This window comes from Bos mutus, chromosome 19, assembly GCF_027580195.1.
Source record: "Bos mutus isolate GX-2022 chromosome 19, NWIPB_WYAK_1.1, whole genome shotgun sequence".
Lineage (NCBI taxonomy): Eukaryota > Metazoa > Chordata > Mammalia > Artiodactyla > Bovidae > Bos > Bos mutus.
This window is the reverse complement of record NC_091635.1, coordinates 48,337,228-48,351,437: the sequence shown is the minus strand read 5'-3', so window position 1 is coordinate 48,351,437 and position 14,210 is coordinate 48,337,228. Positions and strand designations below refer to the sequence as shown.

General features: G+C 39.0%; 1 protein-coding gene across 5 annotated transcripts in view; it reads left to right on the top strand.

Moving 5' to 3' along the window:
* The window catches only part of TADA2A (transcriptional adaptor 2A), a 46,231-nt gene that overhangs the window by 19,553 nt on the left and 12,468 nt on the right, over nucleotides 1–14,210 (top strand). For 4 of the 5 annotated variants that reach the window (XR_011468059.1, XM_070390503.1, XM_070390504.1 and 1 more), the window contains 6 exons: nucleotides 950–1,041; nucleotides 2,917–3,074; nucleotides 4,119–4,207; nucleotides 5,388–5,460; nucleotides 11,733–11,814; nucleotides 13,125–13,168. Coding sequence is in view for 4 of the 5 variants with exons in the window: in XM_070390503.1 (XP_070246604.1) it covers nucleotides 950–1,041; nucleotides 2,917–3,074; nucleotides 4,119–4,207; nucleotides 5,388–5,460; nucleotides 11,733–11,814; nucleotides 13,125–13,168 (538 nt within the window). In the remaining variant the exon portion in view is untranslated. The remainder of the gene's footprint in view (nucleotides 1–949; nucleotides 1,042–2,916; nucleotides 3,075–4,118; nucleotides 4,208–5,387; nucleotides 5,461–11,732; nucleotides 11,815–13,124; nucleotides 13,169–14,210) is intronic. The other variant, XM_070390505.1, reaches the window with a different exon arrangement.

Here is a 14,210-nt window from a genome sequence, read left to right as displayed (position 1 = left end):
TTTTTCTTTTAAGACAAAATACATTATGAGTTCATACTAAAACTTCCATTTCAAATACAAGACCACATGGTTTTACATAACCTCATAGATCACCTATCTTTTTTTCCCCCAAGCCCCAAATCCCACTGTCCAGTGACACCAGTACGGTTACTTGACAGCTTTATCCCACACCACATCAGCGTATACTAATCTCAGAATAACTCTACCAACACTGTTTGAAAACAATAGTTGTCAATCACTACTTGGTTTTTTTGGCAGTTTGTTTTACATTTTAAAGTATATTCTATGATAAATATATAGTCAAATTATTGTGTTTTAAAATCACCTGGGATTGCTTCTTTCTTTGTGATTATGCCTTAAAATTAATCCATAGGTTAATTTGTTACATATTACTTTTGATTCTTGTGATTTTAAAATTTAATGGTGAAAAATAAAAAATAAAAATAAATAAATAAATAAAAATAAATAAATAAAATTTAATAGTGTACATTATTTATGTTTTCAAAGTCAGGTCTACAAAAAAGGAATATTCAGAGAGGACCAGCTTTTATCCTTGTCCTTTCCATCCTGTCTTCTCCCTCCCTCCCCAGTAGGTAACTTTGGTTCTAATATATGATTTAATCGTGCATTTTAATAGATAGAAATATACACATTTGTATTCCTCTCTTAACTAAATGGGAACACTTATTATTATACTTATCTCTACCTTTGTGCTAAGTTTAAGAAACGTCTTTCTACATGAGCTAAATGGCATTTGTGGTTGATAGTATTTATTGGAGATCCTAATGGTAGAACTGGAGGTGGGGAGTGCGAACAACTAATGAGGACGTTCTTCAGGCGTCTCTCAACACCATGGGAATGACAGCTATCGGACTTAATTTTAAGTCCGTTTGGGGGTGCTGGGTTCTATTTCTCTATCTGTTCTTAGGCAGAACTTTTTCTTCCTCAGACCTCAGATTTTCCTGTTCTTGATCCCAGCTGGACTGCTCAAGAAGAAATGGCTCTTTTAGAAGCTGTGATGGACTGTGGCTTTGGAAATTGGTAAGATCTTGGGAGAAGGGGTTGTCCTGCCCTAGTGGGCTCCAAAAAGACAGTGCTGTTGAATTAAAAGGAGGAACCTCAGAAAAAGGAGGTAGGGGCCGTATGTTGCTTTTCTCTTGACCCATGACTTAGCGACAAGTCCTTTTCCCTTCTACACGTGTTTTTCCAAGGCTGAAATGCCTCACAAGGCTACAGGATGTTTAGTGGTCTGTGACTGACCAGCTTTAAAAGACCACTTTGGATGTATCAAACCACAGAAGGTTGATTATTCCTCTCTGAATAGTGGGGAAGTATAGACTCTATTAGTTATTCTTCCTTTCTGGTTTTATGAACTTTTCTTGGCTATAGATGACCTTGTCATTTAAGTGAGTCAGACTTCAGATTAATGGCCATAGCTTGCCTGAGATTCAAATTTGATAGACTGCCTATTCGCGTTTTCTGGTTTTAGCTTGTATGTACTTGCTTATTCCTAGCATGGCAGAATTGAACAACGTTCAGTTGCCTTATGAGGTGACACTGCTTAATAATGATACTGCTACTTTTATTTTTACCTTTTTGGAGTACTTTCAAACTGATGATTTCTTTTTATGAACTAGATAGCAGAGGCATTATTGAATATATTTTGTTCATGAAGAATCTGAAGCTTAGGAAGTTAAAAAATGACTTCGTATGACCAAATGTTGCAAGAGGACTCCTAAGTAGCTCTTCCTTGTCCTGACTTCCTAGAGTATATTCTTTATCAGATGTTGATAAAATATATCAACATATGCCTCCCTTATGTCCAGGGCCTTGAAGCAAGAGATTTCAGTTCCATTCATATTTTGCTTATATTTATTAAGCATCATAAAATTTTGTTTACTATGGGAATATGAAAGAAGATAGGAAAAAAGTGATCATTTTCTTGCTAGTCTTCTTTGGCCTAGTTTTTCATTTTTTGTCTAAAAGGGGCTATTCCTCTTTGTACCCCTTCCTTAGCAAAGACCATCGTTTCTCTCTCCACTATGGGTAAGGCACTAAGCTTGGTGGTGAGGATGCTGGAGCCAAGAATTATGACAATGTGTCCTGTCTTCAGGAAGCTTGTAGTCTAGTAGGGGAATCAGCATGTATGTACAGTTGGTTGAAGTACATGAATCAGAGTATAGTATGCCTTAGGAGGCAAGTGAAGTGGAGGCACGTGCCTTAGAAGGCACGATACAAGTGAAGTGTCGTGGAAGAGAGGTTGAGAGGAGACTTCGAGAGATTTCACCTCTACCTCTGCATCATCTGGGCCAGGAGTCAGGGTTTGTCAGTACAGATTGAGTGGCTTTAACACTTCGTGTTTTGTGTTCTTAAGCAAGTTTGTTAACCTCTGGGCCTCATTTTTTCCATCTGTGAAACTGAGATAGTAAATACACTACACAGTTAATACTAGCATTTATGTCACTTATGTTGTACATATTTCCAGCTTAGAGCTTGGTCTGTCATGAGAGCTCTAGTAAAGAAATGTTTGTTCACATGAAGTGTTTTGTAAACTATACAATATGCAAATATAAATGTTCTGGCTTATTAATTATAGCAATTCTTTCAGTAGAGCCTAGCTCACAGGGAAATTCATGGATTTTCTAGTAATCTTCCTTATTTTGGTGGAAAGAAAAGGACTTTTTTAGATACTGGCACCTCTATCATGGAATAGCAGGATTTGAAACATCAGATTATACCAATACTATGTTTATATTTGTCTCACTGTTCTGCCAATAGCTGCATCATATCAGTTTGTGGGTATCAAGTTCCACACATTATATCAGTGGGACTTAAAATATGGAAAGAACAAACCATACTTTGACCATTATGCATAAATGAAAACTCTGCGTCCTTTTCTCACTTCCCACACTCTAGGCAGGATGTAGCCAATCAGATGTGCACCAAGACCAAGGAGGAGTGTGAGAAGCACTATATGAAGCATTTCATCAATAACCCTCTGTTTGCATCTACCCTGCTGAACCTGAAGCAAGCAGAGGAGGCAAAAACTGCTGACACAGCCATTCCATTTCACTGTGAGTACCTCCTTGTATCAGTAAGAGAGTCCAGTATTGAACTCATTATAATTAACCATCCCAGTATTAAGTCCAAGAAGCAATTTGTTATTTTTGTTCACTTGGTTGTGGCAATTATAACAAATTTTTTTTTTTAATCTCATGTGACTTAGGGACTCATGGGTCTAACAAAACATAACCAAACCCATGATGAATTATAAATGGACATCTTTTCTGAATGACTCCCAGGGCACAAATAATGAGATATGATTATTTTTCTTTCCCCTGCCTCTTTCCTCATACTTTCTGGAGACAGTTTCATAGGTGACTAACTCAAAACCTGGGGCTATCTCCTGTTTGGATAAGCCCTTTGGATGTTAGCACTTTGTTCTCAAATGGCTTAGACCATTTCTTCCTCATGGCAATGCAGTGAGACAGAAAGAGCCAAGTGCTTTGATTTTGCACACAAGGAGCCTGAAATTCAGAAAGGTTAAATAATTTGTGCAAGATCCCAGGACTAGTGAGTCAATTCCAGCTCACTCCAAATCCAGTAGGGTTTTTGCCTATCAGTTGGATGGGATTTGTAAATTGATACTGAGAAGGGAGCTGAAGCAGACAGGGTAAATACTTAAGTTCTATAATGCTAAAGAAAAGATCCTTGATTTTCTTTTATATTAGGGAAGTAAAAAGCAGAGGGAATTTTCCATATTTACTTAGAGGATTCCCTAAATCTGTTTTTTTTTTTTTTTTCTTTTCCCTGCCCTTTGTAGCATGTGGGGTCTTAGTTCCCCAACCAGGAATCGAACCCATGTCCCTTGCAGTAGAAATGCAGTCTTAACCACTAGATCACCAGGGAAGTCCCCTTAATTTCTTTTTAAGAAATCAGTTTGTTTCCATAATACTTTACTTTTTTACTTTCCTTTATAAAAATCTTTTGAATTTTATTTATTCTCTCAGACACTTTCTCTAAATAAAAATATTTCAGAATCTAAGTGAGAATTTTGTGTTACTTTTTTTATGCTAGTATTTTATTAAGTTATTAAGAAAAACTCAAAATTCTTTCAGCTGCAGATGACCCTCCCCGACCTACCTTTGACTCCTTGCTTTCTCGGGACATGGCAGGATACATGCCAGCTCGAGCAGATTTCATTGAGGTAGGAGAAACTTGTTTTTGTTTTGGATGAGGCCGTATCTCTTACCTATAGGTTCCACACCACTAAAAAGCTTTTCAAAACACTGTAATTTGTAGGGCCTTAGGCAGTCTCATTTTCTCCATCTGAGTGCCTTTTCTCATTTGTAAACTTTTTTTTTAGAAAGGTAGAAATTCTTCAGACCAAGAACTTATTTCTTAAGTCCCATTTCCTTAGTAAGTATAGGGTTCCTATAGTCTGATTCTCATTCCACACTTAGAGGGTTCCAAGGTTGTATTGTGTCAGGGGGTTGGGAAACTTTTCTATTAAGGTCCAGATAGTAAATATTTTAGATTTTGTAGACTATAAATTCTCTGTTGGAACTAAACTTTGCCATAATTATGCAAAAAGCAGCATAGATAATAATAGTAAACAAATGAGCATGCTGGTGCACCAGTAAAACTTTATTTACAAAAATAGGCAGTGGGCTAAATTTGGTCTAGAGGCTGTAGTTTGCTATCTTTTGTATTATATTCACAAGTGTATAAAGAATGATGAATGTGTGGAAAAGCTACATGTTCTTGCAGCCATAAAGCCATGTGAATGTAGTCACACGTCTCTTGGTTTACCACCTCATCCACAATTATAGCACTCCTGGAGGTAATTAAAGTTTAGCAAACTATAAACAATTTTGCTGGCCACACCCAGGTCAGCGTTTTGTTTTTGGCAGCTGCTGTTGTAGAGCTCCCTCATAGACACCACCCCTGCAGATTGTACTCATTGAACAGAATATGAACAAATCTACCCACTGAGCTGTATAACCAATATTCTGGAATAAATAGAGTCCTCAGAAGGTGGTAGAAAGGTAGATGAATTAATGCACACAATTTTCTTACCTAAATACTTGAAGGACTAGTCAGAGTGAGATTTTCTTGATTTACATTTTATGAATAGACTACTTTTAGAACCAAATATTTATTCCTGGACTCACAGCTTTCTCATTTTTTTGCTGTCACTATTGCCTGAAAGCCTCTCAGATTTTTCCCATGATTTATTACTTACAGCAGTTATCCTGGCCTTGTACCCCATTCAGTACTTTTTAACAAGTGTTTGTATATTTGCTGTTTGCTTTTAAAGCATGGCTCCTATAAAGGCATTACTCAAAGCTGATGGATCTGAGGTGGGAATTTTTTTCCCCAAACAGGAGTTTGACAATTATGCGGAGTGGGACTTGAGAGATATTGATTTTGTCGAAGATGACTCGGACATTTTACACGGTAACATTTTATTTCAATAAGTGTTTCTATTGATTGCGACCTGTAATGTGACTGTGCTGGCTGCTAGGAATGTAAGAATGAATAAGATAGTCTCCTGCCCCTTATGGGACTGAAAGTATAGTGGTTAAGATGCTGAACATATCACGTTGCCAGGATTTGACCATAATGAGAAGGTCATTTGTGACGATGGTGAGAATGTTGATCATATAATGGTAGTTGGGAATATCCCATCCCTTGGACTATGTGAGCTTTCTTTTAATTGAGACAAGCCTATGCTGAGGTAATTGGTTAAATGGTCCTCACTGCCTCCTTAAAAGAAAAGGAATCAGGGTGAAAACCTGGGACTTCAACAGCAACTACTGATACTAAATGTTCGTTGTAATTTGTTACCCCACATTTCCCATAGCAGGGGAAAAGAATGGAAGTTCAAGAGTTTTTAGACCAAGACTGAAAATTTCTTCTTTCTCAGAACTGTTGAATTTTTAGCACTTCTAAATTCTTAAGATTAGCCTGATTTACTAACTCTTTTGTTATAAGTAAATGCTTAATGTCAATAAGACTCTTAAAAGTGGATGGTTAGACTTTTATTGGAATATCTTTTTTTCCCTTTCTTTCCATTTTCAATGAACTATGTCTTTAAAATAATCCCAAATCTTCTGTTTCATTTCAGTCCAGAATTAAGGATGATGTATGTAGTAGGTGAATCCCTTGGATTCTATATTTCCTAAACAACATCTTTGTTATTTCTCTTAACTGTATATGCCATGTAGGAAGGGCAAGTTAGACTCCTTGTTGATTTATAAATCGAGTTTTCAGGTTGCATTAACTGGTCCTCTGTCCCTTGAAGGGGAAATTTTACTCTTACCTTCATAGAACAGCTGTCTAGGTATTTGTTACACCAGATCTGGGACCAAGAAAGAGTCCTCATAAAAATTTTACCTTTAGAATTTTTTCTCTACATGCTTCTTGAACAGTTTTCTTTGCAAAATTTCATTTCTCTCCTTTTCTCCCACACAACTTTAAGGGAAAGTCAAAGTGACGCAGATTGAACTAAAAGAGGAAAGCTTGAAGGCAAACTACTTTAGTGTTCACTAGAGCCATTGTACTTGTTCAGTCTTCCATGTCAATCTCTGCTTTTCAACCCTGGTAACTCATGTTATTGTCTGTTCTCACCTCATGATGGTGTCCCCTTGAAGGTAGTGTGCAGATTGCCATTCAGTATTTCTCCTCATACATGCCAACTTTAATTAAAATGGTATTATTTCCTGGCTTGTATCATTCTTATCCAGAATGCAAAAAAGCAGTTTTATAAGTATCATTTTTTTAGATGCTATTCAGAGGTACTGAACTTCTGAAAGTCAAAATCTCTAATGTCAATAACGTCTCAACTATGTAAAGGACTTGCTAAATCACATCTCTAGGCCTTAGTCCAAGGTCTTCATTCTTAAGCCTCAACATTATTAAGAAAACTATAGTCATGGTTGGTGTTTCATTTTACTCTGCATTCTTTGTGAAAGCAGGATTTGCAGTTTCTTCTGGTGCATTTATGGTCCTTTCTATAATTAAGTGGGGCAAAGGGAAAAAAAATCAAAAAGAAGCAATTGATTAGCAAGTTTTATTTTAGTTAGCATTTTAAACCAATAGCATACTTTAGTTATTTGTGTTCCTTCTACAGATTCTGTAGCCTTTTAAGTTACTTGATTCTAATTCATTCAAACTACAACTGAAGCTTCAGTTATTGTTATACATAAGTAGTTTTAATTAAAACTGTAATAATCTCTGCCTCCGCTTTCCCTCCGTGTCTAGTACTGAACTATAAGATGTTTAGATGGGTGCTTTTTGAAAGGTGATGACATCATCGAGAGGGTTGGCAGGACTGGAGATCAAAGGGATGCTTTGTCGATGGCTCTGAGTTCTCATATTCCTCCTCTGGCAGCACGGCCCCACTGTCCAGTGGGGCATATTGCCCTTGAGCTGAGCGGTTTCTCCCAGAACACTCAAGTGCAGGGGCCTAGGAGCCTAAGGAGAGCAGGGAGAAATGAGAAGGAGCTTTATATGCACACCCAGAGCAGAGAGGGGGGCACCTGTTTTCTGCAGATCAGGACAGTGATTCAACTTCGGGCTTGCTTCTGAGTCACTTGGAATCCTGCTTGCTATTTCTTTATGTCCAGGGCCAACAAAGAAGGATGACACTGACTAGTCAGGGTGAATGTCTCCAATGGAAGAGGGTTCATAATTCAGATTGATGTTATTACCATTTCATTATACTATTACACTCTTAATATTACTGAGCATTTATAACATTCCTTTTATATTTCCTCACTCACAACTACTAGAAGGAAGTAAATTGTTTGGCTGGGTTTTGTGTCCTGTTGCCAGGCATCTAGAAGACTGGGTGATGCCACCAAGCTCTTCTTCTTTCCCAAGACTTTTGCTATGATTGATGCAATTCGTCTAATAAAGGAGGTTCAAATGGTCCATTATAGAGGCCTAGGACACAATGGAGGAATAGATGGTTACATTCCAGCCATACCAAATATCTTTCAGAACGGGCCCCAAAAGATACTGCCTGTGAAGTAATGTCTGGGGAAGACAGTAAGGAAGTTCTGGGATCGCTAAATGAAACCTCCTCACACTTCATTGAGATTATTGGCCTAGAGAGGGAGATGCAGAAGACCCATAACTCAGTGCCCCTGTGTCACAGGGTGTTGTGAGACGCCAGTGGTGACACACGGCGCATTTCCCTTTTCCTCGGGGAACGTTGCTCCCCATCTGCTTTTATTGGGAAAATCTCTCCTAAATTTGTGGACTGGTCTTTGTCAGAGTTTTCCAGGTGGTAAGCCTTAGCACAGCATCTTCTAATCATTGCCAGCCAGTAACCTGGGCAAGCAGGAGTTGTCATGAGCTCCTTTCTCTGTATTGGGTCTGTGTTCTCAGCACTTCTCAGGATTGCACACCAGAGAAATTTACTCTCCCTCTATTTGGAAAGCTAATGTCAGCAAAACTTCTTGATCAGATACGGGCATGTTCGCCTCCACGCCCCCGGTTTTCTTTCTTTGGTCGTATTGTCAGCCTTTGGTCCTCCCAGGTGGCTCAGGGGGAAAGAATCCGCCTGCCAGTGCAGGAGATGTGGGTTCAGTCCTTGGGTTGGGAAGATCCCCTGGAGCAGTCAATGGCAACCTGCTCCAGTATTCTTGCCTGGGAAATCCTATGGACAGAGGAGCCTGGTGGGCTCTCTGTCCATGGAGTCGCACAAGAGTTGAACACGACAGAGCAACTAAACAGCAGTTTTCAGTCTCAATGGTATTTATGTCTAAACAGTCCTAAGCACAAAGCAGCCAAATCACCATCAAGGGAAAGAAACTGCCAATAGATAGGTGAGTAGGCACAGTGACCAGGCTGGACCTCTGATCTTCTAACTGTTAAAGGCTGTAAATAATGATAATTAATACGTACAGCACTCTCTGTTTGCCAGGTACCGTTTAAGTTCTTGATACGTGTGAACTCACTTAATCCTCACAAAGCTCTTTGAGTTGGGCATTCCTATGCCCATTTTATAGATGGGGAAATTGAGGAGTGGAAATATCAAGGTCAAGTTATAACCTGCAAGTGGCAGAGCCATCTCAAGCTCGTAATACTACTGTGCTTCATTCATCTGTGCTCTTAATACTACTAGACTTACTGTATCTACCATCTTGAACCTTTTTTTTCTTTTTAGATTTCACATTTTTTATAATCTATGACTTAATCACATTCCTGAGAAGTGGAAATAGTCATTTTCCCATTCTGCCTTCAGGGAAATGTACAAAGGAGTGAAGTGACTTGCTTCAGGCTTCCTGGTTGCTGACTTTGACCATGAGGTCACACAGTCATCCTTTTTTCATAGCCCCGATTGTGTCCATCTCAGCCAAAAGCTTCAGGGCAGGGGAATGACTTTTAAGAAGCTTCATTCTGGGGAATACCTGATTCACAGGTTTGTGCTCGTGTGCTTGCTTGATTGGTTTCCCCAGAGTTAAGGCCTCTGAGTTGCTTTTCCTGCCAAGAAAGCAGTAAGTGCCTTCTGTCAGGAAAACAGAAACATGTTGCCAGCTATTTTGAACAGTGTTAGAAATACACTGCAGTGGGAAGGAGCTGCCTCTGACTGCTGCCCACTTCTTGCAATATTTTAAGGCAGCCATTTGGAGACTTTGTTATCAGTCCCGAGTGTAATCACAGGGAGACTAGTCATCCCCCAAGACTGGGATTTCAGAGGCCTGGCAGCAGTGGAGAGGTTATGGGTGGTTTGGGTTGGTTGGTTGGTTTTTAAGGAGCTCTGGGTCTTTGTGTGCCTACTCTACTCAACTCTCCAGTCACTTTTTAAGAAGAGTGTGAACCTGTGATTGTCCTTCATTCAGTGTCTCCTTCTCATTTCTGTTCTGCCTGCTGTGCTGTATCCTCCCTGGGTTTTTCATGCAGTTAAGACCTTATAATCAGTTGTTGCGATCCGAGTATGCTTCATCAAGACAAGAGAGAGCTTCAGCTGTGAAATTTTTTCCCTGGGAGAATTCCATTTCTCCTTGCATTTGTTGACCTGTGTTCCCTTTCTCCCCTTTGTTCTCCAGAGCTGGTTGTACAAGCTTCCACTACTGAATTGATCAAGCACCAGAACCGTTTATCAGCAGGATTTATTTATAGAGGCTTTTGTAACACAGTCTCTTCAGTTTTTTTTCCTGTTTTAATTCTTTCCCACACAAATCTTAGGAAACAACATGATATGTTAGTATATTAGAAAAATTACAGAACTATTTTGTCAAAATTAGCACTAACCTCCCCACTGGATTTTCTGGTAGTTTGTTTCCTACTGAACTCATCTTGTTATTCAGTGGATAAATGAGATAAGACACCTAAAGAGCCTGGAACATGATAAATACTCAGTGTATGTTAGCTCTTTACCTGTTTGCTTATTTGTTCTGTTTCCTTCTCTTTCTGCCTTGAACTGTTGACTTCTTAATTCTCTTTCTCCTAAGAAGGAAGGTAGAGTCCACGCTAAAACTTGTATTTGGTTGTGCTGCTGCTGCTGCTAAGTTGCTTCAGTCGTGTCCAACTCTGTGCGACCCATAGACGGCAGCCCACCAGGCTCCCCCGTCCCTGGGATTCTCCAGGCAAGAACACTGGAGTGGGTTGCCATTTCCTTCTCCAATGCATGAAAGTGAAAAAATAAAGTGAAGTCGCTCAGTCGTGTCCGATTCCTAGCGACCCCATGGACTGCAGCCCACCAGGCCCCTCCATCCATGGGATTTTCCAGGCAAGAGTACTGGAGTGGGGTGCCATTGCCTTCGCCGGTATTTGGTTGTAGTGCATGTCAAAAACAAATTGTCTCTTACCCATTCTCCTGCCACTTCCACCATAGACTTACGTAAAGCCTGTCTCCCCCCAGCATAGCATTCTAGGACCTGTCATTCCACAGCAGGTGTATTAGGAAACACCGGTAGGGTCTGGGCATTCTGTGATATCTATGCTTCTATAAGAAATACGTATAAATCAAGAAAGAGTTCATATAGAGAAAGAGTTCTGCAACCTGAAAAAAAGGTTTGAGATCCATTGCCTTAAATCTTGGACCTGATATTATTGAATTATTTTTAGTTTGTGGGTGGTGATGAGGAAAAATGAAGCAGTGCTGTTTAAATTTTTGAACTTGTTAGAAATGAATGACAACAAATCTCTGATACCCAATACTTTTTTTTTTTTTAAAATAACTGAAGTTTAAAAAATACTGCATTCAGTTCTCTCTTCAGATCATCCAGCTAGAATTTGTTATTTTTATCTCAGACCCAAGGGAGGATGGCCTGGATAAAGTATTCCTGATCATTTCCCAGCGACTGAAGTTGTGTACGGCTATAGTGCATCTGCTTATAGCCCAGCATGTTAGATTTCAGTATTTCTCTCTCCTAATCTGAAACTCTGATATGTGTAATTTCTAGCCCATGTTTTACCAAAGTTCAGACTCCTTGTTGAACTGTTATATGAAAGTTAATATACATAGCAAGGCATGCAAAGTAGATGTTTAGTAGAAAGCAGAATTTGTTATCCATAGGGTAATCCCTTGTAAACATATACTTAGGAAAAAGAATTTCACTGTAATTTACTGATTGAGAAATTCAGTATCCTAGGATTTTTTTTTGTTTCCAAGAGACAGATTTCTTAGACCAGTGAATGTGGAGTAGTGAGCAATACGAGGTTAAAAAAAGCTTGGGCAAAAGATTTCTTCTTGCCTTGGCTATATTTATATGTAGGTGTTTGTTTGTTTATAGCTCTGAAGATGGCTGTAGTGGATATCTATCATTCCAGGTTAAAGGAGCGACAAAGACGAAAAAAGTAAGTCTGGGAAACCGTCCTGCCTTCTTTTGCCTTTGGACTTTTGACCACATATAGCCTGTAAGATCAAGTTCCCACTTGTGGCTTACCTTATGACCTTGAGGAATACCCTTAACTTTCTTGACTCTCAATTTTTCCATCTGTTAAAGGTAAATATTACCTCTCCTTTTTTTGCCTTTTTTACCTCCTCCTTTCTTAATGTTATGACCAATGAATAATATGGGTATGTTCTTTTAAGGAAAAAAGCAACAAGAAAAATTCAAGATATTATTAAGTTGTTATGCTTTTTCTAGTGCTCCATTCTGACTGCTGAGTTTTTATGAGAAATCTTTTATCTAAAAGGATTTCAAAGGAATCATGAGCAAGTTTTAGGCACTCTTGATTTCTCCTTCTCTTTGCAACAGAACAAAAACCATACATTCAGACTGAGAAATTATGGATCGCAGATCTCTGTTGGATTACAGAGACTTTAACAGTTCAGAGAAGGGTACTCGCAGGTGTGTGTGTATATATGCGTAGGCATGTTACTAACTAGAGACATGGTGACAACACAATGAGAAAAAGAAATAGGACTTATGAGACACTCTGGAGGGACCAAGACATGATCTGAAGTAAAACTTACTCTCTGCATATCTGGAGTTAGCTTCCAGTGAGCGCTGAAGATTATTCAGCTGTTCTTGAGAGAAGCTTCATTGCTAGGCTTCAATAGAAATCAAAGGTTCCAGACTTGGAACTCTGCATGGTTTACCTAAATTCTGTTCTGCTTAATGCAGTTAGAACTAGACAGTATTGTAGAACGCAGTTGTCGAGGTCCCTATTAGATCTTGTGTTTTATGATGCCCTTCCATTAAACATGCACACGATTTATTTCAAATAGCTTCAAGGCATTCTGTGAATGTACAGTTGTAAACATTGAGTGTGTGATCATGGCACCCTTCATCATTAACAGATTTCCCTTAAATGGTTATTCTCAGTTAGCATTTCCCTAAAGCTGAATAGATAATTTTTATGCCATGGACAGATTCCCTTCTGTTTCATCTAAGTTACAGACACGGGTTTTTCAGTATTTGTGGGTGCTCATTGATTCATCCAGCAAATAGTTATTGCCCAAGGGGAGGAAAAATACATGATACTTGAGAGCTTAAAATTGTGCTAGTGACTCAGTGAGCTGCAGAACTGTGAGAGGAGTGGCTTCTCTGGACCTCGATACTCCCCCTCGTAGTGTTTACGGTGCCTAATGAAAGCTGCTTGTGGAAGATATTGTTAAATGTGAAATTAATTATCATAGATAATTATTCTTTTCATTCTAGAATTATAAGAGACCATGGATTAATCAACCTTAGGAAGTTTCAATGTAAGTATTAGCATTTTTCTTTAATTTAAAAATTTTCCCATCATTATTGAATAGTTTTAAATCATTTGTGGCAGTAGTTCTTAATCCATGTTGCATATTAGCATCACTAGGGCTTGATAAAGGACAGAAATGGTATGGATCTAACAGAAGCAGAAGATATTAAGAAGAGGTGGCAAGAATACACAGAAGAACTGTACAAAAAAGATCTTCACGACTCAGATAATCACGATGGTGTGATCACTCACCTAGAGCCAGACATCCTGGAATGTAAAGTCAAGTGGGCTTTAGAACGCCTCACTACGAACAAAGCTAGTGGAGGTGATGGAATTCCAGTTGAGCTGTTTCAAAATCCTGGAAGATGATGCTGTGAAAGTGCTGCACTCAATATGCCAGTAAATTTGGAAAAGTCAGCAGTGACCACAGGACTGGAAAAGGTCAGTTTTCATTCCAATCCCAAAGAAAGACAATGCCAAAGAATGCTCAAACTACCGCACAATTGTACTCATCTCACACACTAGTAAAGTAATTCTCCAAATTCTCCAAGCCAGGTTTCAGCAATACATGAACCGTGAACTTCCAGATGTTCAAGCTGGTTTTAGAAAAGACAGAGGAACCAGAAATCAAATTGCCAATATCTGCTGGATCATGGAAAAAGCAAGAGAGTTCCAGAAAAACATGTATTTCTGCTTTATTGACTATGCCAAAGCCTTTGACTGTGTGGATCACAATAAACTGTGAAAATTCTGAAAGAGAAGGGAACACCAGACCACCTGACCTGCCTCTTGAGAAACCTATATGCAGGTCAGGAAGCAACAGTTAGAACTGGACATGGGGAGAAGGAAATGGCAACCCACTCCAGTATTCTTGCCTGGAAAATTCCATGGACTGAGGAGCCTGGTAGGCTACAGTCCATGGGGTCGCAAAAAAAAAAAAAAGAACTGGACATGGAACAACAGACTGGTTCCACATAGGAAAAGGAGTATGTCAAGGCTGTATATTGTCAGCCTGCTTATTTAACTTCTATGCAGAGTACATCCTGAGA